Raw genomic sequence first — 24,152 nt, 5'->3', positions numbered from 1 at the left:
TGAAAATGTACTGCAATTCTTCTCCACGTCAGAGGTGTAGCTATGGCTGGTCATGTCTAGGACCCCACTGGGTGGGGTTTCCTCAGCACATTTTGGCCATTTCTGATACCAGTTTTTACTTCCCTTTCCGTAACAAGGAACAAGGCAACATCAGTTCCGAACGTGGAAGCGTGTCTGCTTCAACAAAATGACTTAAATGATTAGATGATAATATTTCATTATGGTGCAAAATCGATCGGGAAGGTGGCAACGTTGGTGGTGTGGGGAGCCAGGAGGAATAGTGAGTACGTCGTCACAGCATGTGACTAAATAGGCCAATCACGAGAGATGAGCTCCGCAGCTTTCCCCACACAGCAACTTTTTTGGAGGTGTGCGCAGCAGGCTACGCAGAGGTAGGCAACTTTATAGTGAAGTCCTGCCTGCACATGTGGGAATAAAATAGATGTTCACATCGGTGCTTGCTTTTCTTTACTTCTTTTCCAATCTTGTGGGTCATGGTAGCCCTCGCCTTGGGGAGAGCACCTAGTTCACGCTCTGGTCTTCGGGGTAATGAAAGCCAAGCAAAACTTTAATTTCATCCTTACTCTCAAGACCACAGGGTTACACTATTTTTCCCATCTGTATTTGTTGAGAGCTTATTAGTGATGAATTGGTTTTCCCTAAAATGTCCACCAATAGGAATTAATCATTGATTATCTGTTCTGAACATTTGTTCACCATCCAACCTTTTTAAAAACAATTTCATTCTCTAGCTCCTTACCACAAGTTCTATAGCCAAAATTTTATGAGAAATACAATGAGGAGTGTCAGTCTCTTTCTTCACCGCCCCTTTTTACTGTTTTATCTTGGTATTCTTAAATCCCTATCATCACTCTAAATTCTACCAGGCCAATATTTACTTAGGAAGGTTGTTTTTCTCTCTCTGATTTTCTGTGAGATAGTATTATGTCTCCATGGTGTCTATCAGATGATCCATGTCATAGCTCCTTGTGTGTGTGCGTTGAAGTAATTCAACTCCCTGTGTAGTTTTCCCACAGGAAGTTCTCTTTTTCTGACATGGGGAATTAATTCGATTATTATGTTGATGAGAGTTGAACTTTGAGAATCATTCCTTTCCTTCGTAATTTTTTAAACATGTCAATCTGTTAGCATTTTAAAAATGAAAGGATGAAAATATTTGCTGTTCTCTGCCAAGTCTCTGGCCTTGAATCGACAACAAAGGGCTGTAACTGTGTTTGGGCAGAAAAAACATTTCTGGTCAAACTCCACATGACAAAAGTCCTGTTAATGATTCTGCCGCATTGTGACTCCAGATTTAAGCAATTGAGATCCATCTTCCAACAAGTTCCTCGAATCAAATTGGGCTATGATGTCACCCACACAATCGGTCTCCTACTGTGACTGGTGTTTTCTTTTAACTTTTATCTTTTTTGGGGACAAACTTGTCATTGCTTTTTAAAGTGTTTTTTGATTGAGATTATTTTTGTTGTGATCTGATTTTTCTTTTTGGTTGACTGATTTTTTTTTTGGTTGACTTTCAATGAAAATCTAGAAATTAGACAGGAAGAAGTTCTCTCACTGGGTGACTGTGACTCAAACAAGCCATACAGATAAATACTTAAATTCTGGTTCATAACAAAGGAGCCATAATATGGAGAATTAACTTTTTAATGTTCATCTACAAATAGTTGGGTGTCTGTGGTGGCTTCCCATACTCAACTGCAAAACTAAGCAACCAAGTAAATCTTTTGTTAATTGCTTCGTTCTGAAAATGTGTTTATCGGTAAGCTGTTCATCACTTCTGACCTGCTGTGAGACAAGACTGGGCCTAATTAATATCATAACCTCCCCATAATGAGTTTCTCAGACACTGATATGGGAGCTAGGCTGGACAGAATTTTTAGAGCTAAAAAAAAAAAAATAAACAATTGCTTAATATCAGGGCAGCATGGTGGTGCAGCTGTAATGCGTTGGCCTCTCAGTTCTGAAGACCCGCGTTCAATGCCGGCCCCCGCCTGTGTGGAGTTTGCATGTCCTCCCCATCCTTGCGTGGGATTTCTCCGGGTACTCCAGTTTCCTCCCACATCCCATAAACATGCAACTTTAATTAAACACTCTAAATTGCCCCTAACTGTGATTGTGAGTGCAACTGTTGTCTGTCTCCATGTGCCCTGCGATTGGCTGGCCACCAGTTCAGGGTGTACCCTGCCTCCTACCCATTGACAGCTGGGATAGGCTCCAGCACCCCCACGACCCTTGTGAGGACAAGCGACAAAGAAAATGGATGGATGCCTATTATCATGTCAAAGCCAAAAGTTAAGCAAGAGTTTCCGTGTTATCACAGAATATCTAATAGCTAACAGTGTAACCAGCATTAGCTTCTCGTGATAATGGTATGCAGAGGTATCAAATTTGTTTTTTCCCAGGCCACATCAGAATTAAGGTTTCCCACGGAGGGCTGTTCTGACTTTGAACCTGTACATATATGATTACCTTATATTATTACACAGAACTAATTTATGACTATCCCATTTTGAAATCAGGAGCCACTTTAAAAGTGAAAACAAATAGCAGTTTTGGTATTCCAGGAACATGAAGTTGACACACATGATTTGCTTTTGCGAGCCACATAAATCAGCGTGGTTGGCGCGATCTGGTCCCCAGGCCTTGAGTTTGTGACCTCTGTACAATAGCTATGTTCATTCATCTTTAGCAGAAGGCTAGCGTTTCTTGTCGTGGTATGCTATAGCCCCACAATGACTCGGTGGCTTAAAGCGGGTATTTTTTTGTGTCGTGAACATAGAGTCCTGCTCACCCTTACTGGGACCCATGAAGTTTAAAAACTAAACCTGCAATTTCTCTTGAAGAAAATTAATATAGTGAAACAAAATGTTACTATAGAGAACATGTGTTTCACGCAAAAGAGCAAATGACAACATTTTATGGACAGATCAAAAGAGCTTTTTGGCACCGCGCTCAAACAATATGTTTACAGATGGTGCAATAAAGCCTTTAAGGAAAAGAATACCCTGCCAACAGTCAACCATGGTGGATGATCCATTATGCTGCAGGGCTGCTTTTCTTTAGCTGGTATTGAAGGTCTTGACTGCATCACGGCTATCATGAAATTAGAAAATTATCAAGAGATTTTAGAGGAAAATGTCTTTCCCAGTGTAAGAAAACTTGGTTTGAGGTGAAGATCATAGATCCTACAGCAAGACAAAGATCTAAAGCACACATCCAAAATAACACAAGAATGTTTGGAATAGAAAAAAATAAAATAAAAAAGACTTTTGAAATGGCTAGCAATGAGTGCTGCTCTCAATTAAATTAAATATCTCTGGCGTGGAGCTGAAATCTGTCATTGGGGAAAAGAACCTTGTAAATGTTCAAGAGGTTGAACTAATGGACCTTTCCGGTGGTGCTCTTAAGCTCCGCCCTCTGAGCCATGTCCCACAAGCTTCCCCTGCTAAAAAATTTCTATAGAAATCTATAGAATTCTATTGAATTTGTACAGAACAACTTGTTCTATAGAACTTTGGCTGTGATTTCCTATAGAATTTCTACAGAACAAAATGTTTCTATAGAAATTCTGTAGGACTTTGGTCTTGAAGTTCTGTACTTCTTTAGAAATTCAAAATGGCGATTGAACAGAACATGTTTGGAGTCGATTCTCTATTGCGTATTACAGATAATATTGCGGTATGTTTTTTTGCCAACTGCATCAGACTTGTCCAAGAGAGTTCTACAGAGAGGTCTCAACTATTTCGCGCAAGGATATGTACACGGGATTAAAATTTTGGACGGAGCAGGATGCAATGTCAGAGTTACAGGGAAATGTTGGCAATTAATGAAAAAACGTTTGACGCCTCGCAAACTTCATATTGAAATCCAACGAGATAAAATAGTGGAATCGTACTCCACATGTAAAGCAGGGAGAGTACATACTTACTTGGAAAGATAACGAGTAATATCATTGTAGTCTTTATACGTGAGTGGGTGTATTCATTTGACTTAGCTCATAATCAAACCCAGTGCTCTGTCTAAATAGACTGATGTGATACAAAAGGGCAAATAGACATTTCTCTTGCATGACATCGCGCATTTATGTATCACTAATCCAGCTGTTCGACATAAAACATTACACACTACATTCAGCAGGTCAGTGATACACTAACAAAATAAGTTGTTTTCCTGATATGTATAAAGCACTGATAATAATAAAATGAAACTCAGAAGATATTTCTCCCTCACTTACCTTCGAACATACAGCATTGTGTTTGTTGATATTGTCCACATTTAGTTGAACTTGCGGTCTTCCCCAACCCTTAATCTATCGTAGACACTTCGTTAACTGTGTTTTAGGCTTTGGAAAATGAATCAATCGGACGCCTTGCAACCTAGCAGGATATCTTTCATCAGAATTGCACGTTACCCAAGTGCATCTGAGGACAATTTTCTTCGTAACATTAACTTTCCCAAGCGCATGCTACTGACAACCAGCATTGATTGTGGGACAATATCGTGCGAGGGGCGTGTCAAGCCAAGAGTTAAGACAATGCGGCTATCTGATTGGCTATTGTTGTACAAGTGATTGACAGGTTGGAAAGGTCCATTGCAAAGGAAGAGTGGGAGAAAACACCATCTGGGAAGTGCAAAAAGCTTATGGATAGATACAAGAAACTTTTGGAGGCTGTCTTCACTGCCAAAGGGAGTGCAAATATTAAGGGGGGGGGGCACGATACCTGCGCATGTGTTTTCTTTTTTTTTTTCTTTAAATTTCATATGTTTGGTCCATTTAGGTTTCTTTCTGAAGATATTACACAGGTTGTGCCAAAAATGAAGATGTGGAAATAATGGTTAACAGGACTGTGTATATGTGGAAGGCATATATGAGAAGTAGTCCCCCTTGATTTTGAAAACTTGAGTCTTTTGAACTGAACTTTTTTTCTAGCATGAGGCTTGATATTAAAAGTAAAATGGTGAAATTCGGATGAAATATTTCAATGTTTGGGGGTTCCTCATCGCGATGGAAATCTCAACATTGCATCAGTCAAATTGACACATTAAAGCCTACATTTCTACTTGCATCAGTGGACTGCAAGCAATAAAATTTCTGTGATTTCATAAAAAAAATAGCCAAAAGGAAAGATGTATTCGTAAAATATTCATTCAAATGAACATCCATCATTCAAAACATACATCCTGAAATGTACCTACAGAACGCTGCAATAGTAAAATGTTACATTTTTCTCAGTTTGTCTACAGTCTACAAATGCAAATACCAATTTTCAATTTCGGTTTTCATTTTCTTCCGTTGGTTTGGTTCAGCTTTCCTGTCATTTTCCATAACTTGCAAAATATTTTGGTAGTTTTTTTCTATTTTAGTGGATTTTAGAAATTCGGCAGCTAGTTTTACACCTCTATCGGCGCTGTCGTTAGTCACCCTCAGGTTTTGGACGACAGATTGATGTTTTCAGTAGTTTTCCATTGACTGCCATTGTTCAGGATCTTCATGAAGAAAATCAGTGTCTATATCAAGTAATTCAAAGAATTTCCACAAATTGCAGGAACACAAATCTTTCAACTTTGTATGTTCAGGGTCAAAACGGGGGAAAATTGGTTTCCCGTAACCAGTCCGTGCAGACTCTCGTTATGTGGTTTCTTTGGTAATGAGATAATTGTTTCCGCTATTTCACGTTTCTCTGTCTTGTCGAGACTGTCACTGAAGAGACTGAGTGGAATCATTTCTTTCTTCGATCAGTTCCTTATTCACTTCTGTCTCAAGCTGTCGTGGCTGTTCTCTCTCAATGCGCATGGTGTTTTGTTTGATACGCTCCGTGACTTTCTTCTCGGTTATGGCCAAGTTTGAATCAATGCCTCCCATCACGTGCGTCCTGGTCTCCATCATGTTTTTCAGGAACAAGCGGTATTCCTCATTCAAAATACGATCGAAGACATCACGTGGCCAGAATGGAAACGTCTCCTCCAACCCGGATTTGAAATCTTCGATGCGTTTAAGCGGTCTTCCTGACAATCGTCGATCTTTCGGAACTTTCATCAGCTCTTGCATATCAGCGTATAACGATTCAACCTTCTCCGACATCTTGTTTTCCGCAACTGTTGGTATCATCGCTTTCTGGTAAAAAAAAAAAATCACAACTTCCTGAATGTCAGATTTTGTGCCTTCCCTGATAGACTTGGCGACGTCTCGTCTTTCCTCTTTTGCAGCATTGAATGACAGAAGAATCTGTTTTCTGGAAGGAAGTTTGGCTACTTTGATGGCTTTATCATCCGCGGTTGGGACAGTCCCAAGCAAAAAATACCGCGGGTCTTTCTGTTTCGCAGCAGCCATGTTGACAGTTCAATGACTTCGTGTTAACTGAGAGGTAAACACCAACTAGGGCTGTGAGGTCAACCTGCTGAAGGATTTCATGATTGCTTCTGAACGTTCCGGGCAATCTCCTGACGTTCTCGACACCGCTCGACGATAACTTGGAAATTTTTTGCTGGAAAATGGCCGCATTGCTGATCGACTATTCTTTTCCAAAATCCGACTAATTTTGAAAAATTTGATCTCCATGAGGAACCCCTAAACACGCTCTTACATGGTGAACCTCACCTCCAGAAAAAATTTTGCTGATTTTGAAAGATGTCGGGGGACCAGATTCACCCTCATGAGAAGTCCAAATATATTTGATTGACAGGTGACAATTTGAAAATTTAGCAGGGGGTGTTTTCAGCACATTCAGCAGTGCCTAAGAGCTAAGCGAACATTTCCATTTTTAACCAATTCGAAGCCGGTTTCATAAACTTGGGGATATTTTTATTCATTCAAATTTAGCAGGTTTGTTAAAAACACTTTTCTCTGTTGTGTGAGTGTTTAAGACTTTTTTTTCTTTTAATGCCAGAGTTATCTCCAGATTTCCCTAAGAAACATCTCTAAATTGGAAAAGTATTATCGAAATTCCTCTCTCGCTCAGACATTCCAATGAGCCCAGCTGGAAAACTGACAGCCAATCAGCGTTTGCCACGCCTGCAGTCCTTCCTGTTCTGACCCTCCATTGCTCGTGGATAAGTTTCACGGAACAGAGAACGTCCACAATCTGCCATTTTGTGGCCGAGTTTTGTGAAAAATAATTACAAACAAAACAAAAATAGCATAATGTACAATGTTCATGCCTGTGCGTTTGAGCCAGAATACACACGGGCAGAATTTGACGTGTTGGAGATGGGGTCTGGCACCAACAACGAACAATAATCCCATTAAATGGACGCGGTGATTTGTTTGATGCTTTTCTAAGGAGTTGGTTTAGATGTAGAGAATATACCGCAGAGGTGGACAGACTTTTTTTTACCCCAAGATCTACTTTTCAAGCAGCCAGCCTCTCACAATTGACCAGGGGGTTATGTGTGGGTGAGACGGAGTCCGTGTGCGTTTTGGTGACAGAAAAAGAAAGTTTGATTAACAGCGACCAGGAAGTGTTGTGTGCTAAGAGCCAATAAAGCGATTATAACAGCAAGTCGATGCTCCCTGTTAATACTACTACTGCCATTGAGCAAAAAAAACAAAAATAATGTACAATGTTCAAACCTATGCGTTTGAGCCAGAATACACACAGGCGGAACTTGACGTGTTGGAGGGGCGTAGGGCACTGGCGGAGGGCGTAATATGGACCTCGGACATGTTCCAGACAGGCTTCTTTGGAAAGACTGGTGTCCATGTTGCCTTTATGACCCAGTGCCAACTGTGGCAGAATGCCAGCATTGTCGTGAGTTTGAAAAGGTCGGATAAAAAATGGATCTTATCGGAATGAACTTGGATTACAATCAACATGTCTGCATAGCATAGATACTGGATAATTGGATACGAAGTTGATGGTTGGATGAAGACGTGTTACTTGTGATCCATGACAGTTTGATGAAAGCACCACTTGTACATCCAGGGGAAAATCAGTGAGTCAGCATTCCTATGTGAATGCTATGTGAGCTATATGAATGCTAAGGGCTGTGTCCAAAGTTTATAAAAATGCAACCTTATTTTCTGAGTATGGTGTAGGAATACCTAATGGTTTATTTATATCTGGAATATAAAATGCAAAAAAAAAATGGGACTTCCCTAAAGTGATTACACGTATATATCGATCCATCCATTTTCTTCACCTCCTAGCCGCACGAGGGTCGGGGGAGTGCTGGACCCTATCCCAGCTGTCAAAGGGCAGGAGGCAGGTTACACACACGCAGACACGGGGAGAACATGCAAACTCCACACACAGAGGTCTAGGATTGGACCCAGGTCCTCGTAACTATGAAGCCAACACTTTACATTTGCGACACCATGCCGCCTCATAAAGTATGTTGTTGCTTATACAGTACCGGCATGAGAGGCTCTTGCTGAGCGGCTAATAACCAGTAATGGTTAGATACGTGCAAATTTCCCCAGCTGATGAATGAGCCTCAACTGTGACAGCCACAGCTGTATCCTGTCAGGTTGACCCCATGGGAGATTAAACAAGGACAAATGTGGGTGCATTTTCTCAGTTTTGTACGATGAAAATTTCAGACCCCTCCATGATTTCTAAATGGGAGAACTTGCAATATAGCAGAGTGTTCAAATACTTTTCTTCACTGTATGAATTTGATAATGATGATTACTATTATTATTATCATCAGTCTGTATGATTGGGGTATACAATTTTATTAGCTAGAGGTAGCTTTGTGATTAGCATAGAGAACAAGAGTTTTCAGGGGTTCGTAGTCTGATTTAGAAAGCAGTATTATCTTCTAAAATGTACCGCTTGTTTGATGCCTCGGTGAAGTTGTTATTGAGAATTTTTGTGTTTGGCATTGAGTCAGTACATTAATTGATTATAAGAATGTTGGTGAAACACTGCCAGTTTTTCCAACCCCTCTTTACTAAATTGTCCTTATTTGGTGCAAACACCTTGCATCTGCATATCTTAGAACCTTTGAAGCTGAGAGACAAGATTTGTGATGCTTACGTTGAAATGAGAAGGAAAGCACTGAACTACAGTGGTACCTCCATCATGTTAGAGTTAGGGTTAGCCTTACGAAATTAATCCATTCCAGAAATTATTCTGTAACATGAGTTTTTCATAAGTAGAAGGGAATTTTATTTTTAAATAACGTGATCCGTTCAAAGGCTCCCTCCAAAAATAAGCACAGAATTCCAAACACGTTTCTTGGGGCCCTTGGTGAAGAAAGATGAAGAAACTTGTAAAAAACACAAACGAAAAAGTTGTACTTCTCCAATGTGCGTTAGTTTGTGACAGCGTGTGACAGCGCTAGCGTGATTTGGGACAGTCGAGTGTCCAAGGGAATCTAAACGCCTCATGGGTAAAGACTGATGTCCCTCCTAGCCAATGGGATGGAGATGCTATGGCAATAGTCAATGCAAGAGCAGCTCTATTGCGCCACACAAACCAAGATACAGGATGTTTACGTTCAGTTGAATTTGGGGAATCTAGTGCCTGTTTTCTCCTTTCGTATCCTGAATCTCCTTCGTAACTAACAACGATATTGTTCTAAGGAGTCGTTTCATAACCTGAATTTTTTGTTACCAGGGATGTTCGTAAGTAGAGGTAGTACTGTATATTAGTTAGGCACATACTGTACTTCTTAATATTCTGTCAACCACAAGGTCAGACAATGTTTTCGCTCTGCATCTCTCATGAATAAAACCCTCTTAGACTGGCAGTTCTGGCCTTTGATGATGTACTGCCTTGCTTCTTTTAGAGAGGGAGCCATGGAGAGTCGAAGCATTACAGACAGATATTAGTGCCACTATAATTCCATAGTGTTACACTGGTGAGCCCTGACTGTCTTGGCAAGGATAATGCTGGCTCTCGCTTTTCAATTACTGTCTTTTCCCCTCCTCCTGCCATTCAACACTGTGTTTCTCTTCCAGAGCACAATCATCCAAATCCTTTCATCTTTGTGTCAACCTGTTTCTAATTTGTTAGGTAGCTAGGCCAGATAAGTGGTCTCCCAGTCATTTCACCAGAAAACACACGCCACTGTTTCCTTGCCTTTTTTTCATATTTGGTCCATAATAGCATTTAGAGACCAAAATATGATAACATTTCTACAGTTCAAAAAATTTTATTGTGACCAAGTTAGGACATATATATACACAAAAATTAAAATTAGAAAATGAGCCCACTTGGGTTTCTCTCTGTCTAACTCATTGGAATATTTCTTTACCAGTCTTTATTGTTTATGTTTATTTATATTTATTATTTTATGTCCAAATACACCCCACCCCAAGAAAATATAATATTAGAAAAAGAAGCCTTAATTGTTTTTCTACCCTGTTAATTCTTATGTAATGGATAAATGGATTGCCGTTTGTTTGTTTGTTTGTTTTTGTTTGTTTGTTTGGGGGGCGCGGATAATTAAATCTAAATGTGTTCATCAACTCTGGAAAGAGCACCCTTTTTTTTTTAACTCACCCACTTTTCAAGTGGGCAAACGTATTAGAACATGACTTGTCTCTAACTCAAATGTTTTCATTATACAATACAAAGGAGTTGACCTTGCAATTCCAATACTTTTGGAGGGGACTACTCCATCGGGAAACAAAGCCCACATACAACTACTATCACAACTATGAGGAAAAAACAGGTGACTATCATGTACAGTACTTCCCAAAACTAAAACTTGGCAAAATGCCAAAAGAGATGATGCAAAGTGGACTATCATCTCGTGCTGTAGTGTTGAAGAAGTTGATGGTCAACTTCCCAACATGCCTAGTTGCATTTGTAAAAAAAGAGGTTGATAATTAGCTGTTTTATCCCCAATATTAGGGTAGTCTCGCACAGAGCACCTTTCAAGCCAGGACCAACACCGGTACTGCGTTTCCATTTTTTAAGATTTTTCACATCTTTCAGTGAAATACTGGAATACCATTTTTTTAATTCCCCAACATTCACACCCCTAATGGGACAAGCCGAAAGAAAAACTCATACAGTGCATTTTGAAAGTATTCGGCCCCCTTGAACTTTTCAACGTAACCTTTCAGGATTCAAACATAAAGATATAAAATTAGCATTTTTTGTCAAGAATCAACAACAAGTAGGAAACGTGGAACGGAATTCATTGGATATTTTATGCTTTTTTAGCAAATAAAAAAATGAAAAGTGGGTTGTGCAATATTATTCGGCCCCTTTACTTGCAGTGCAGTAAACTCACTCTAGAGGTTTAGTGAGGATTTCTGAATGATCCAATGTTGACTGATGATGATGGTAAATAGAATTGAACTGTGTGTTTCCTTATAAATGCACCTGTTCTGTGATAGACTCAGGGTTCTGTTTAAAGTGCAGAGAGCATCATGAAGACCAAGGATCACACCAGGCAGGTCCAAGATACTGTTCTGGAGAAGTTTAAAGCCGGATTTGGATACAAAAAGTTTTCCCAAGCTTTAAAAAGCTCAAGGAGCACTGTACAAGCAATCGCATTGAAATGGAAAGAGTATCAGACCACTGCAAATCTACCAAGACCTGGCCGTCCCTTTGAACTCTCATCTGAATAAGAAGAGTTTGTTTTCAAAACGAGACTTGGGCATTTTTTTCAGATTTACGAAACTTGAAACTTGCGGGTTTCGTAAATCTGAAAAAAATCCCTGTCTCGTTTTGAAAACAAACTTCATAAGGAGAAAACTGATCAGAGATGCAGCCAAGAGGCCAATGATCACGCTGGATGAATTGCAGAGACCTACATCTGAGGTGAGAGAGTCTGTCCATAGGACAACAATCATTCATACACTGCACAAATCTGGCCTTTATGGAAGAGTGACAACAATAAAGTATATTCTCAAAGATATCCATAAAAAGTCTCGTTTAAAGTTTGCCACAAGCCACCTGGGAGACACACCAATCTTCTTTTCCTTTCGGCTTGTCCCGTTAGGGGTCGCCACAGCGTGTCATCTTTTGCCATCTTAGCCTATCTCCTGCATCTTCCTCTCTAACCCCAACTGCCCTCATGTCTTCCCTCACCACATCCATAACCTTCTCTTTGGTCTTCCTCTCGCTCTTTTGCCTGGAGCTCCATCCTCAGCATCCTTCTACCAATATACTCACTCTCTCGCCTCTGAACATGTCCAAACCATCGAAGTCTGCTCTCCCGAATCTTGTCTCCAAAACATCCAGCTTTGGCTGTCCCTCTAATGAGCTCATTTCTAATCCTATCCAACTTGGTCACTCCGAGCGAGAACCTCAACATCTTCATTTCTGCCACCTCCAGTTCAGCTTCCTGTTGTCTCTTCAGTGCCGCCGTCTCTAATCCGTACATCATGGCCGGCCTCACCACTGTTTTGTAAACTTTGCCCTTCATCCTAGCAGACACTCTTCTGTCACATAACACACCAGACACCTTTCGCCAGCTGTTCCAACCTGCTTGGACCCGTTTCTTCACTTCCTGACCACACTCTCCGTTGCTCTGTATTGTTGACCCCAAGTATTTGAAGTCGTCCACCCTCGCTATCTCTTCTCCCTGTAGCCTCACTCTTCCCCCTCACTTTTCTCATTCACGCACATATATTCTGTTTTACTTCGGCTAATCTTCATTCCTCTCCTTTCCAGTGCATGTCTCCATCTTCCAATTGTTCCTCTGCGTGCTCCCTGCTTTCACTGCATATGACAATATCATCTGCGAACATCATGGTCCAAGGGGATTCCAGTCTAACCTCATCTGTCAGCCTATCCATTACCACTGCAAACAGGAAGGGGCTCAGAGCTGATCCCTGATGCAGTCCCACCTCCACCTTAAATTCCTCTGTCACACCTAAGGCACACCTCACCATTGTTCTGCTGCCATCATACATGTCCTGTACTATTTTAACATACTTCTCTCCCACACCAGACTTACGCATGCAGTACCACAGTTCCTCTCTTGGTACTCTGTCATAGGCTTTCTCTAGATCCACAAAGACACAATGTAGCTCCTTCTGACCTTCTCTGTACTTTTCCACGAGCATCCTCAAGGCAAATAATGCATCTGTGGTACTCTTTCTAGGCATGAAACCATACTGTTGCTCGCAGATACTTACTTCTGTCCTGAGTCTAGCCTCCACTACTCTTTCCCATAACTTCATTGTGTGGCTCATCAACTTTATTCCTCTATAGTTCCCACAGCTCTGAACATCCCCTTTGTTCTTAAAAATGGGAACTAGAACACTTTTCCTCCATTCTTCAGGCATCTTTTCGCCCGCTAGTATTCTGTTGAATAAGTTGGTCAAAAACTCCACAGCCATCTCTCCAAATTGCTTCCATACCTCTACCGGTATGTCATCAGGACCAACTGCCTTTCCATTTTTCATCCTTTGTAGTGCCTTTCTGACTTCCCCCTTAGTAATCATTTCCACTTCCTGGTCCTTCACTCTTGCCTCTTCAACTCTTCCTTCTCTCTCATTTTCTTCATTCATCAACTTCTCAAAGTATTCTTTCCATCTATTTAGCACACTACCGGCACCAGTCAACACATTTCCATCTCTATCCTTAATCACCCTAACCTTCTGCACATCCTTCCCATCTCTATCCCTCTGTCTGGCCAACCTGTAGAGATCCTTTTCTCCTTCTTTCGTGTCCAACCTGGTGTACATGTCTTCATATGCCTCTTGTTTAGCCTTTGCCACCTCTACCTTTGCCCTACGTCGCATCTCGATGTACTCCTTTCGCCTCTCCTCAGTCCTCTCAGTATCCCACTTCTTCTTCGCTAATCTCTTCCTTGTATGACTCCCTGTATTTTGGGGTTCCACCACCAAGTCTCCTTCTCCCCTTTCCTACCAGATGACACACCAAGTACTCTCCTGCCTGTCTCTCTGATCACCTTGGCTGTCGTCGTCCAGTCTTCCGGGAGCTTCGGTTGTCCATCGAGAGCCTGTCTCACCTCTTTCCGGAAGGCCGCACAACATTCTTCCTTTCTCAGCTTCCACCACATGGTTCTCTGCTCTACCTTTGTCTTCTTAATCTTCCTACCCATCACCAGAATCATCCTACATACTACCATCCTATGCTGTCGAGCTACACTCTCCCCTACCACTACTTTACAGTCAGTAACCTCCTTCAGATTACATCGTCTGCACAAAATATAATCTACCTGCGTGGTTCTACCGCCGCTCTTGTAGGTCACTATATGTTCCTCCCTCTTCTGGAAATAAGTGTTCACTACAGCCATCTCCATCCTTTTTGCAAAGTCCACCACCATCTGCCCTTCAAAGTTCCTTTCCTGGATGCCGTACTTACCCATCACTTCTTCATCGCCCCTGTTTCCTTTACCAATATGTCCATTACAATCTGCACCAATCACAACTCTCTCCCTGTCTGGGATGCTCAGAACTACTTCATCTAGTTCCTTCCAGAATTTCTCTTTCAACTCTAGGTCACATCCTACCTGTGGTGCATAGCTGCTAACCACATTATACATAACACCCTCAATTTCAAATTTTAGTCTCATCACTCGATCTGATACTCTTTTCACCTCCAAGACATTCTTAGCCAGCTCTTCCTTTAAAATAACCCCTACTCCATTTCTCTTCCCATCTACTCCGTGGTAGAATAATTTAAACCCTGCTCCCAAACTTCTAGCCTGACTACCTTTCCACCTGCTCTCTTGGATGCACAGAATATCAACCTTTCTCCTAATCATCATGTCAACCAACTCCTGAGCTTTTCCTGTCATAGTCCCAACATTCAAAGTCCCTACACTCAGCTGTAGGCTCTGTGCATTCCTCTTTTTCTTCTGACGATGGATCCGGTTTCCTCCTCTTCTATGTCTTCGACCCACAGTAGCTGAATTTCCACCGACGCCCTGCAGGTTAGCAGTGCCGGGGGCGGGCGTTGTTAACCCGGCCACGACCGATCCGGTATGGGATTCTTTAGATGAACGCTCATATTTGTTTGGCACAGTTTTTACGCCGGATGCCCTTCCTGACGCAACCCTCTGCATTTATCCGGGCTTGGGACCGGCCTACAGATTGCACTGGTTTGTGCCCCCATAGGGCTGCACCTGGGAGACACACCAATCATGTGGAAGAAAGTGCTCTGGTCAGATGGAACCAAAATCGAACTTTTTGGCCACAATGCTCATCACCCTGAATACACCATCCTCACTGTCAAACATGGTGGTGGCAGCCTCATGGTTTGGCCCAGCTTTTCTTCAGCAGGCACAGGGAAGATGGTTAAAATTGATGGGAAGATGAATAGAGCCAAATATAGGACCATTCTGGAAGAAAACCTGTGGAGTCTGCAAAAGATCTGAGATTGGGACGGAACTTTATCTTCCAACAGGACAATGATCAAGACATAAAGCGAAATCTAAAATGGAATGGTTCACAAATAAACATATCCAGGTGTTAGAATGGCCAAGTCAAAGTCCAGACCTGAATCCAATCGAAAATCTGTGGGCAGAGCTGAAGACTGCTGTTCACAAACGCTCTCCATCCAACCTCACTGAGCTTGAGCTGTTTTCCAAGGAAGAATGGGCAAGAATTTCAGTCTCTCGGTGTGCAAAACTGATAGAGACATACCCCAAGCGACTTGCAGCTGTAATTGCAGCAAAAGGTGGCCCTATAAAGTATGAATGCAAGGGGACCGAATAATATTGCACAACGTACTTTTCAGGTTTTTATTTGTTAAAAAATTTAAAAATATCCAATAAATTTCATTCCACTTCATGATCATGTTACACTTTTTGTTAATTCTTGACAAAAAATATTAATCTTATATCTTCATGTTTGAAGCCTGAAGTGTGGCAAAAGGTTGTAAAGTTCAAGGGGGCCGAATATTTTCACTAGGCACTGTGGGGAAACTGGTTAGAGCATTGGCCTCACAGTTCTAAGTACAGGTTCAAATCTCGGCACCTGCATGTTCGCCCTGTGCCTGTGTGGGTTTTCTCCAGGCACTCTGGTTTCTTCCCACATCCCAAAAGCATACATTAATTGGGGGCACTAAATTGCCCCTAGGTGTGATTGTGAGTGCGACTGTTGTCTCCATGTGCCCTGCGGTTGGCTGGGAACCGGTTCAGGGTGTTCCCTGCCTTCTGGATTAAATATCTGGGATAAACTCAAGCACTCCAGCGACCCTTGTGAGGATAAGCAGCTCAGAAAATGATGGATTGATATACAGAGTGTCCTAAAAATGTATACACACTTTAAATAATGTTTGTAAAAAAAAAAAAAAAACTTCATGTTGAAAATTATGAGAATTATAATAAACATCAGATTTACAGTTATTTAAAGTGTGTTTACATTTTTTGGGACTCCCTATACATACACACAGTTGAAGCCAAAAGTTTACATACACTGTGCAAAAACAGACATTTCATTTTTTGTCTCACTGTCTGAACTCAAATCAGACTAAACCTCAGGTTTCAGGTCAGTTGGGATCACCAAAATCATTTAATTTTGTTAAATGCCACAATAGTGAGCAAACTGAATAGCTTAAGAGAATTTTACATTATTTTATTTGAGGGCAAAAAATTACATACACAAAAAAATTCTATGTCTTTAAAGAACATGGGGAAGCCCAGATGAGGAGCTCATGGCTTTGGAAGCTCCTGTTGAGTTAACTGACAACACGTAAGTTAATTGATGGCGCAGCTGGATGTATTTAAGGTCACACCTCAAACACTGCTTCCTTGTTTGAAAAAAATGGGAAAAATCAAAAGAAATCAGAGAAACAATCATGGAGCGCCACAAGTCTGGCTCATCCCTGGGTGCAATTTCCAGATGCTTGAAGGTGCCACATTCATCTGTTCAAACAATTGTATGTGAGTATGAACATCATGGGAATGTCCAGCCATCACACTGCTCAGGAAGGAGATGGGTTCTGTGTCCCAGAGATGAACGTGTTTGGTTCCGAAATATGCAAATCAACCCTACAACAAAAGCTAAAAACCTTGTGAAGATGCTGGATGAAGCTGGTAAGATAGTGTTATTATTCGCATTGAAACGAGTCCTGCAACAACATGGGCTGAAAGGCCACTCACTAAGAATGAAGCTATTACTCCTAAAGAAACAAAAACAGACAGATTATAATTTGCAAAAAGACACCAAAACAAATATCTTAACTTTTGGAGACATGTCCTGCAGTCTGATGAATCTAAAGTGGTTGGCCTATGATGACCAACGTTACATCTGGTGGAAAAAGGGGCAAGCTTGTAGACATGAGAACACCATGGCAGCATGGGCAGCATCATGTTGTGGGGGTGTTTTGCTGCCGTGGGAACTTGAGGTATTCATAAAATAGACAGCGTCATTTAGAAAGAACATTAAATTTTAATATTAAAGCAACATCTCAAAGACATCAGCCAGGAAGCTAAAACATTGGTGCAAATGGGTCTTCTAAATGGACAATGACCGTAAACATACTGCCAAAATTGTTAAAAAAGTGGCTTGAGAATAACAAAATCAATGTCTTGGAGTAGCCATCACAAAGCCCTGATCTGAATTCCATCGGAAATTTGTGGGCAGACCTGAAAAGGTGTGTGCGAGTAAGGCAACCGACAAAACTTACTCAGTTACACCAGTTTTGTCAGGAGGAATGGGCCGGGATTCCAGCAGAGTACTGTCAGAAGATTGTGGAAGGTTACCCAAAACGCCCAAATCATACAGTCCAAAGGAAATGATACTCAGTACAAATTAAATGTATGAAAACATTCGACCTCGAAGGAAATAATATAAAGTCTCAATAAATTCTCTCATTATTGTTGAACTTAACAAAATAAAATAATTTTGGTCATCCTGACTGACCTGAAACGTGAGGTTTAGTCTGATTTGGCTTCAGACAGTGAGACAAAAAACTTATTTTTGCAGCCTATGTAAACTTCTGGCTTTAACCGCGCGTGTGTGTGTACATACATTATATATATATATATATAGATATATATATATACACGCACACACACACAAAATTGGTCAAAAATAAATACTCTGCCACTAAACCACCGACTGTGAAAGTTTTCCTACTTAAAGGTCAGGTGTCATGAAATGGATGATTTTTAGTATGTTATGAATGAAAAAATGGCAGCCGGTATGGAGCTACCCGTGTTTTCACCACAAAAGATGATTTTGACGTATATGGCTTTTTGTAACTCCTGCCATGAAAATCCTCTCAAGGTATTTGTTTTTGACAAGAAGCAGTAAGTGACATTGGAGGCAGTCGCGTGCTCAAGTGGACTCATTTCTTTCTATGAGTTTTACCTGCGGGAAGATAGCTTGTTGTTCCTTCGTGTTAGCCAAAATGCCGGAATGTTGCATTGCTGGATATTGCTCGAACACTCGGGAGGATGGATTCAGTCTTTATACTTTTCCAAAAGATCCAGTTCGTCGTGAAAAATGGATTGCATAGGTGCAAAGAACGAGAGCTTTGTGGGTTCCAAATGACAGGTAGGTGTGTATATGGCTACTAAAAAAAAACAGTAGTGGGGTGGGGCGTAATTTGTGAGTCAGAGGTGCTAAATGTGTCGATGTGTGCATCGGAAGGGTTCCGTGCAGTAGCCGCTGAAGGATGCCCTCTGCAGAGCTCGTGACAAGGCCGGGGTGGCTCGTCGCGGCGCCAGCCCACGGTGGCTCTTCTTCGCTGCAGAAGTGGATTGGACCGGAAGGCGGTTTGGCCGTGACCGCTCGCGGGTGCCGTTGTTTTTATCACCGCCGCGGGGAGGTGGTTTGGCTGTGACCCACATATCATCTAAATATGGCTCCAAACAATAGGGTAATATTGCCCCAGTAAGTTCATTCGGTTATGAGATGTTCTCTTCTTTGAGAAGAACTTCCGTGTCAGAAGGGGCGTGTTTGCCTCCCACAGTCGGGGCCACAGGGTGTTTTCAATGGCGAATGTCCGGGATGACGTCACGGGCAGGAGATGCAGCCAATATGGCGATTTCTTGGATGTCGAATGACACTTCCGTAACTTTGCGCATGGATGACGCGCTCTCCGCTCATATTTATTTTTTCGCAGACATTGAAGTGAATAATGTTACATGTATTTGTCATTTTTTATTTATTTATCTTTCTATTTTAGAATGTTTATAGGGATGACACTTGACCTTTAAGAAGATGAGAGAAGTGTGTAATTTTCATCAGAGGTATACGTCACCTATGATAGACAAAACGAGGAAAAAAAATCATGTCTGACTTACTTATGATTTTACATCATACACAACTATTATTCGAAATAGTCCCTATAAACAGACGTCTTGTTCATTGTTCTTGGTGCTTTGTGGTTCTTTGTTGTTTGTTATGAATGTCGTATACCAGGGCAGCACCGACAGCCGGAGGAAAATTCCTTGCGTGTTTTTACAAACTTGGCCAATAAAGCTGACTCTGATTCTGATAAGAATTTATTATCAAATTATGGTGGTAAATGAGTATTTGGTCAATAACAAAAGTTCAAAAGTTTTGTCTAATGACCCCCAAAAATGGGAACAATGAAGAGACCACAAACTTACTTCAGTTTAAACTGCAAGCTATCGGTTACGGGCAGGAACATGAGATTCAAGCAGCTGCGAGACAATTCAAGATCAATGGATCCATGGTGCTAAAGTGGAGGAAGCAGGAAAAGGGGCTTCGCCAGGTCAAGAAGATGAAACTGAGTTTACGCCAAAACAAGGCAAGGTGGCCCGAGTTGGAAGTGCAACTCGAGGAATGGACTAATCATCAAAGAACAAACAACACCGGTAAAAAAAAAAATGCAGCAAATGAATTCGGAGCTTGCTATGACTCCGGGAGGCTTGACGAAGCAACTTCATTCGCTGGACATCGGTGTCAACACGGTGTACAAAGTGAAGTTGCAAGTGGCGTTAGAACGATGGACGACAAATGGTGAACATAGCTGTATTAAGACTGTCTAAATTGTCTTTTAAGACAATTTTTTAATGCATTGTGGATGCTTGGGCAAACATGTCTACTTCCATTGTTGTCCAAAAAGTCAGCGTCATATCTGAGGAGCCACACAGCAACGAGACTGACAATGACAATAACAATAACGAGTGGGAACCTGCCGTGTTCAGTTCAGAAATTGCCCAGCTGTTCATTTTTAATAAAAAAGATGGATTTGTGGATGAGAATGAATAAAAAAATAACGAGTACTTCAATAAAGTACAACCGAAGTCACTGTTTACAGAGTTAAACACTTCAATGAAGTCTTACAATTTTGTCCCCGCTGTCTTTTCAAATTGCATGCATACACGGTACTGTATGTTATCAGCTAGTGTCGCCATATCGCGTTGCTGGAGGCAATCCCAGCATGATTTGCAGCGCTAAACATATGAAATAGTGTTTCAATTGTTTCTTCCCTCGTCGTTTTTGTTGTTTTGTTGTCTGCTGGTTGTACTGTTCTGTTTGCTATGGTGTTATGGTTTTAGTCTGGTGTGACACTAGGTGAGGATGAGGGTCAGGTTTTGACTGGTGACTAGTTTGCACCAGTCATAGTGGGGGTGGTGGAGTATAAGTTTGTTCTTCTGCTTACAAAAATAAAGGTACAATTGTGCCTCACTTTCTCGTGATTGCCACCATGCCTGCGCCCAATTATGTGGTGCGGCTTCTATATGTGTTAAATACTGAAATTGCACCCGCAACTGAGATTGCGCCTTTTAATATGATGCGCCTTGTGGTCGCGAAAATAGGCTAATAAATTTTAAGTCTGTGACAGTTGTTTTCCTCCTCGATTGTTAGTTCATGCTGTAAAGCGAAATAATGCCATCTACAAGTTCTTTATCATATTTAGATCTGAATATCCAAAATTAAAAATGAAATGTTGTTCTCTTGTCTAATATTTATTATGTGATGTGAAACCAAAATATTTTTGGGCGATAGGAAAAATTGATGAATTGGCCCCACTGTTCAAATAGTTTGTAAAGAGAGTAAATGAGACAAAATTATTTTGGGTGGGAAAGGCAGAGAAAAATGTATAGAAAAGATCTATTGTTTCGTTTCCTGTTTGTGCTCTCACCTGCTCAGCTACATTTTTTGCGAGCATGTGCAAACCAAGTGAGGGAGCAACTGTTTACTCCATCATTGCTTTGGTTATAAGTGCGTTACAGAGGACTCTTTAAAAATGAATCATTTTCATTTTATATATTAGATGCAGGCAGCTGTAGCACATTAGCCTCGCAGTTCTGAGAACCGGGGTTCAAATCCCTGCCTTGTCTGTGTGGAGTTTGAATGTTCTCCCCGTCCGTGCCTGTGTGGGTTTTCTCCTGGCACTCTGGTTTCCTCCAACATCCCAAAAACATGCGTTAATTGGAAACTCTAAATTACCCCTAGGTGTGATTTTGAGTGCGATTGTTGTCTTTCTTCATGTGCCCTGGGATAGGCTCCAACACTCCCAAGACACTTGTGAGGATAAGCAGCTAGAATACTGGATGGATGTAAATCTAATATCTGTCCATCCATTTTAGTGGTAACAAATAACCATTCGCACTGACAATCACGTCTAAGCAACTAGGAAAATTTCTTCTGGTTTGATTGACTCACCAGTTCTTATTAGCATGTAAAGGCAGTGCTTCACAGACATCAGCACCATTTCTGAATGCCAGTCCCATGTTTTTTGTGCATATACTATTCATAGTAACCACAAAGACCTGTGTCATGTGGTACCAATCTTATGAGGCCATACGTGGTCCCAACTGGATCATTGTGGTTGAGAAGAAAAACATCAAAAAGTTGTCATTTATTAATCATTGAAATGAATGTGTAAGCACTGTGGCATTTGTGCATATCAGATAAATAAATAAATTCATTGGTATGGTGTGTGTGTTTCTTTCAGCTTGTCCATTTCGGGGTCGCCACAGCGTGTCATCTCAGATGAACGCATATATATGTTAAGCACAATTTTTACACTGGATGCCCTTCCTGACGCAACCCTTCTCAGGGAGTGGAGGCGCCAGTGGGATACGAACCCACAACCCCTGGTTTAACAAACCATTGCTCTAACCACTGAGCTACGGGGCCTCAGTGGTATGGTATGCTGATCTAAGTCTGTGAGTTTGTGTTGAATGCAAATTTATCAGACGTACTCATGGATCTGAGAGGCAACCTCCTGATGTTCATCTTTATCATTTTCAGTGGTTAACCTTTATGTTGATGATTGCTCATCTTTCACTTTGTCATATCTTGAAGAAGGGAATAATAGCTCTAGTCAGCAAGTCACTTGCATGATTTTGTCGTGTTACATGTGTTACAAAGCCAGGTAATTTCAAACAAACATGATTCAAACTCAGTGTCCAAATGACAGACAGAATACAGTTGGGTTCACTCACAGAGTGAACATGATACGTATGATTGCATCCAACAATTAGTATCATAATTCCTCAATGTATTATTACAATTATATTATCACTATCAACATTTAACCATAATCACTACATTTAACCCTGGATTTGTGCAAAAGAGGAACGGTTTAAGATTTTCCGTTCAGACCTATTTCTCTCTCAATAGAAAACATTGGAAACTCGAATAAGTTCTAACGTTCAAGATTAGCTTTTGACAAACCATCCAGCTCAGCTGTGCACAGGTGCTGGAGTTTATTGGGAAAGCCAGTTGATCATTCGTTACAACTTGGACTTGAGGACTGAAAGGTTCAACTTGGTGTCCTTTATGGTTGAGGCGCCCTTGAGGAAGGCATCAAACTCACTCAGGTCAGTTAAGGGGTGTAGCACTATTTCTGCACTTCTTGACTCTCATAAGAGTCTCTTGAGAAAAAAATTTAAGGCTTAATTGTACACTTTTTGGCTCCAATTTATTTTAGTCACGACGCTCTTGGTCCACAGCCTGATCATTACACCCGTGTTGGCATCATTTCTTATCCAATACAAAGAAAAAAAAAATGCTATCCACCAGATGTTATTCACAGCACACATTGATATTCTGTTTAAACAAAGAAATCAAAATAAATGGCTGGGTTCTCCCTTTTTACAATGTGTGTGCAAGGTCTGGCTTAATTTCTGGGTGAAGAGCCACCACATGTGGCAGTCTAGCTTTTTTTATGTGTCACAGAAGTTGGATAAGTCAGAGGCAAAACAATTTCGTATTTTTCATTCTTGTTGTCGTACGTGCTCAGTTTGTGTTACTGATGTTTTCGTGTTTTTCTTTACTTGAGTCAGAGATGTGATGACTTAGACGTAGTCGGCGTTTGAAGTTTGAGGAGAGACACTGTTATGACATCTGCCTTAAAGGTCAAGTTGAGCCACAGGCGTGATAACGTGTACAAAGAGGAGGGCGGATTGACGAGGTTAAAGAGAGAAAAGTGTTGAAATAACAAAACAGTCGTCACAGTTGGTGCTGAGCCACAACACAGACTTCCAGTAAGTGCACTACAAAATATTCCATCCATTCATTTTCTGAGGCGCTTATCCTCACGAGGTTTGGGCAGAGGCAGGGTACACCCTTAACTGGTTGCCAGCCAATCGTGGGGCACATGGAAACAAACAACCGGTCGCACTCACAATCACACCTAGGGGCAATTTAGAGTCTCTATTGAATGCATGTTTTTGAGATGTGGGTGGAAACCGGAGTGACCCACGCAAGCAGAGAGAACACACAGAATGCACACAAGCGGGGCTGGGATTTGAACTCCAGTCTTCAGAACTGTGAGGCCGACGCTCTAACCAGTCACACCACTGCGCCACCTACAAAATAATTTTGACAAAAAATTAACCTCAGTCCAGTGCTTCTTAACTACTCACTGAGACTTAAATTAATTCTAAGAATGTAAAGGTGGCTATTAAATTGACTAAAACTGAAAATATTTCCATTTCATATCAAGCAGCTCAAAATTGAATGTACTTTAATGTAATGCTGGTGTTGCTTTTGGGGATTATATAGTAGTTCTCAACCCCAAGGCTTGACCATAACTTCCACCACCTGGTTGTTTATACTATTTTGCCACGTTCCCTGTGATCAAGCCCACAGGGAAAGAGATCCTAGAAATTATGTCACTTCCATTCACCCAAAAAGAAGTAGCGACAGTCTCCAATGAAGTGAATTCAGGCTTCGATTAAGAATGTTATTGTAAAGAAATCTGCCTTCAAACACAGAGGAACGATTCAGTGGAGGGAAACGTAGAAGCTCTTGACCAGGGCTCCCCTATGCCCTCTGACCTGAGGAGAAATGTGTTTTTTTTAAGAAAAAAAAAATG

The 24,152-nt window shown here is 41.2% G+C and overlaps 1 protein-coding gene and 1 non-coding gene across 4 annotated transcripts in view; one reads left to right on the top strand and one right to left on the bottom strand.

Moving 5' to 3' along the window:
• Nucleotides 1–24,152, top strand: part of LOC133500420 (intermembrane lipid transfer protein VPS13B-like) — a 506,059-nt gene that overhangs the window by 441,428 nt on the left and 40,479 nt on the right. Inside the window, exon 47 of one of the 3 annotated variants that reach the window (XM_061819056.1) lies at nt 19,500–19,856. The exons of the other annotated variants lie outside the window; for them this stretch is intronic. Coding sequence (XP_061675040.1) covers nt 19,500–19,841 — 342 coding nt within the window. The 3' untranslated portion in view covers nt 19,842–19,856. Of the gene's footprint in view, nt 1–19,499; nt 19,857–24,152 lie in introns of those variants that run through there. 3 annotated transcript variants of the gene reach the window in all.
• On the bottom strand, nt 21,895–21,967 carry trnan-guu (transfer RNA asparagine (anticodon GUU)). Its single transcript has one exon. It is a non-coding gene; the product is annotated as a tRNA-Asn (tRNA).

The sequence above is a fragment of the Syngnathoides biaculeatus genome, chromosome 5 (assembly GCF_019802595.1).
Source record: "Syngnathoides biaculeatus isolate LvHL_M chromosome 5, ASM1980259v1, whole genome shotgun sequence".
In the NCBI taxonomy this organism is placed as follows: Eukaryota; Metazoa; Chordata; class Actinopteri; order Syngnathiformes; family Syngnathidae; genus Syngnathoides; species Syngnathoides biaculeatus.
Note: the sequence above shows the minus strand (reverse complement) of the source record. Positions and strands in the feature narration are given on the sequence as shown.